The 2,239-nt window shown below is 70.2% G+C and overlaps 1 protein-coding gene across 1 annotated transcript; it reads left to right on the top strand.

The window, feature by feature from the left end:
- The first annotated feature begins 970 nt into the window (after positions 1 to 970).
- BHLHE23 (basic helix-loop-helix family member e23) lies at positions 971 to 1,669 on the top strand. Its single transcript, XM_055425173.2, has one exon. It carries the CDS (start codon positions 1,001 to 1,003, stop codon positions 1,667 to 1,669), a length of 669 nt encoding a protein of 222 aa, XP_055281148.2. The 5' UTR covers positions 971 to 1,000.
- Positions 1,670 to 2,239: the final 570 nt, after the last annotated feature.

The following is a 2,239-nucleotide window of genomic DNA, read 5'->3' as shown; positions in this document are numbered from 1 at the left end:
GCAGATAGGTGAGACCTGCTCTCCTAAGCATCGGTCCCAGGTTTCGTTCCCCTCATCCGGGGGCCCAGAGAGCCAGTCTCTGAAGTTCCCACGACAGATGATCCACGTGTTTGCCCCTATCTCCTCGAACACTCCCATCCAGCACCGAAGTCCTGGAGAGCCAGCAGGCCCTGGAAGGAGCGCCGGGAGCGCCCAGTTTGTCCCTCGGGTTACCTGGCTGTGTGGTATTACTAGGACGCCCACCAGGGAGGAGCGCCCCAGTCGTGCGCCCGGCACCTGATCCGGACTTGGCTGGTCGGGCTCCGCGGTGTTCTGCACGATCTCTGCTCTGATCCCTGCCTGCGCGACGCCGGACGTGGCTCCTGCAAATGGCACAGAAAAAGAGAAGGAGCCGGACTGAGGCGGGTGCCCACGAGGGACAGGAGCATACAGCGGCCGCACTCCCAGGGGCGGCAGGAGGCAGCTCTGAGACGCGGAGACGCGGGAAGAGCGCTCCTAGGCCCCACCGCGTCCACCACTGTCTCCCACCAGACCCCCGGCTCGCTCATCCCGGCGGCTCCCCCACCCTTGGCCGTCGGTCTGCGTCGCCGAATCGGCCGGGCTCCGGAAAGAGGCGGTCACCAGGTCCCCTCTGATTGGACGGCTGCGAAGTCCCAGCGGGCGCCTCCGCACCTTAAAGGGGGAGTGGCGGCGCGAGTGGGAGGTAAAGCGCTCCCCAGCCCAGCCCCGCGCTCGGCAGCTAGAGGTGGGGGTGCGGGTGGGGGACGGTAGGAGAGAAAGAGTCGGAATAGGAGGGGGAGGGGAGAAGGGGGAGAGGCAGGAGGCGGGGCCGAGGCGCTGGGAGGCTCGGGGACTGACCGACTGCCGGACGGACGCGCGAGCCGGGAGTGGGACCGAGGCGGCGCCGGCAGCCAGTGCGAGCGCGGACCCTGGGGCGGCACGGCCTGGGCCGTAGGAGCACCTGCCCGCCCGGCTGGCCCTCGGGCCCAGAGGCGCGGCAATGGCAGAGCTCAAGTCGCTGTCGGGGGACGCGTACCTGGAGCTGAGCCACGGCTACGCGGCGGCGGGCCTCGCCTACGGGGCGGCCCGGGGGCCCGAGGCGGCCCGCGGCTACGGCATGCCGGGCACGGGAGGTGACCTCCCCACGGCGTCCGCGCCCGGAGCCCCGGCCGCGGCGGCTGAGAGCAGCGGCGAGCAGAGCGGGGACGAAGACGACGCCTTCGAACGGCGGCGGCGGCGGCGCGGGCCGGGGGGCGCGGCGGACGGGCGGCGGCGGCCCCGGGAGCAGCGGTCGCTGCGGCTGAGCATCAACGCCCGGGAGCGCCGGCGGATGCACGACCTGAACGACGCGCTGGACGGCCTGCGCGCGGTCATCCCCTACGCGCACAGCCCGTCGGTGCGCAAGCTCTCCAAGATCGCCACGCTGCTGCTCGCCAAGAACTACATCCTCATGCAGGCGCAGGCCCTGGACGAGATGCGGCGCCTCGTGGCCTACCTCAACCACGGCCAGGGCTTGGCCGCGCCGGTGGCCGCCGCGCCCTTGACGCCCTTCGGCCAGGCTGCAGTGTACCCCTTCTCTGCCAGCGCCGCGCTGCCCTGTCCAGACAAGTGCGCCTCCTTCTCCGGGACGCCCTCGGCGCTTTGCAAACACTGTAACGAGAAGCCCTAAGGGCCCTGGGTCGTCCCTCCTTCCGCACGCGTCCTTCATTTTACTTTGCCCCCATGACTGCCACCCTCCCCCACTGGACTCCGCTCACGGGAAGAAGACGGCCGCACCTAGCTTCCAGCCCTTGTACGCTGAGCAGTTGGGCCGGCGGAACAGAAGAGCAAAGTCCAGCCGGGAGTGGGACTGAACCGGACAACGGGGTGCTGGAATCCAGGTCCTAGAGTCTGAAGCGCCCCTGGGCACTCTCCGGACGTCGCCAGCCATAGATCCTGGAGACAGGACGGGGCTGACCAACTGTGTCTGGGCGCCACCGCTCAGCCTCAAAAAGAAACCCGGGGTCGCAGCGGGAATAGGGGTTGGCGCGATCCCCGCGCGGGTGGTCCTCCCCAGAGCCACCTGGGGGCTCGCAGAACGCAGGAACGGAGGGTAGCCCGGGTCCCGGCCCTATCGGGGCGCGTGTTTGGCCTCCATCGGCCGTCTTGCCAACCGCAAGGACGCCTCTGGGTGGGCGTGTTCCGCCTCCGCCGGCTCCATGACCCCTTCCCCGCGCCGCAGGAGCGGAACTGCCGGATG

Source organism: Moschus berezovskii, chromosome 15, assembly GCF_049115385.1.
Source record: "Moschus berezovskii isolate FMDL1 chromosome 15, NW_MosBer_1.0, whole genome shotgun sequence".
Classification (NCBI taxonomy): domain Eukaryota; kingdom Metazoa; phylum Chordata; class Mammalia; order Artiodactyla; family Moschidae; genus Moschus; species Moschus berezovskii.
The sequence above is the reverse complement of the archived record's forward strand: the minus strand, read 5'-3'. Positions and strand labels throughout refer to the sequence as shown.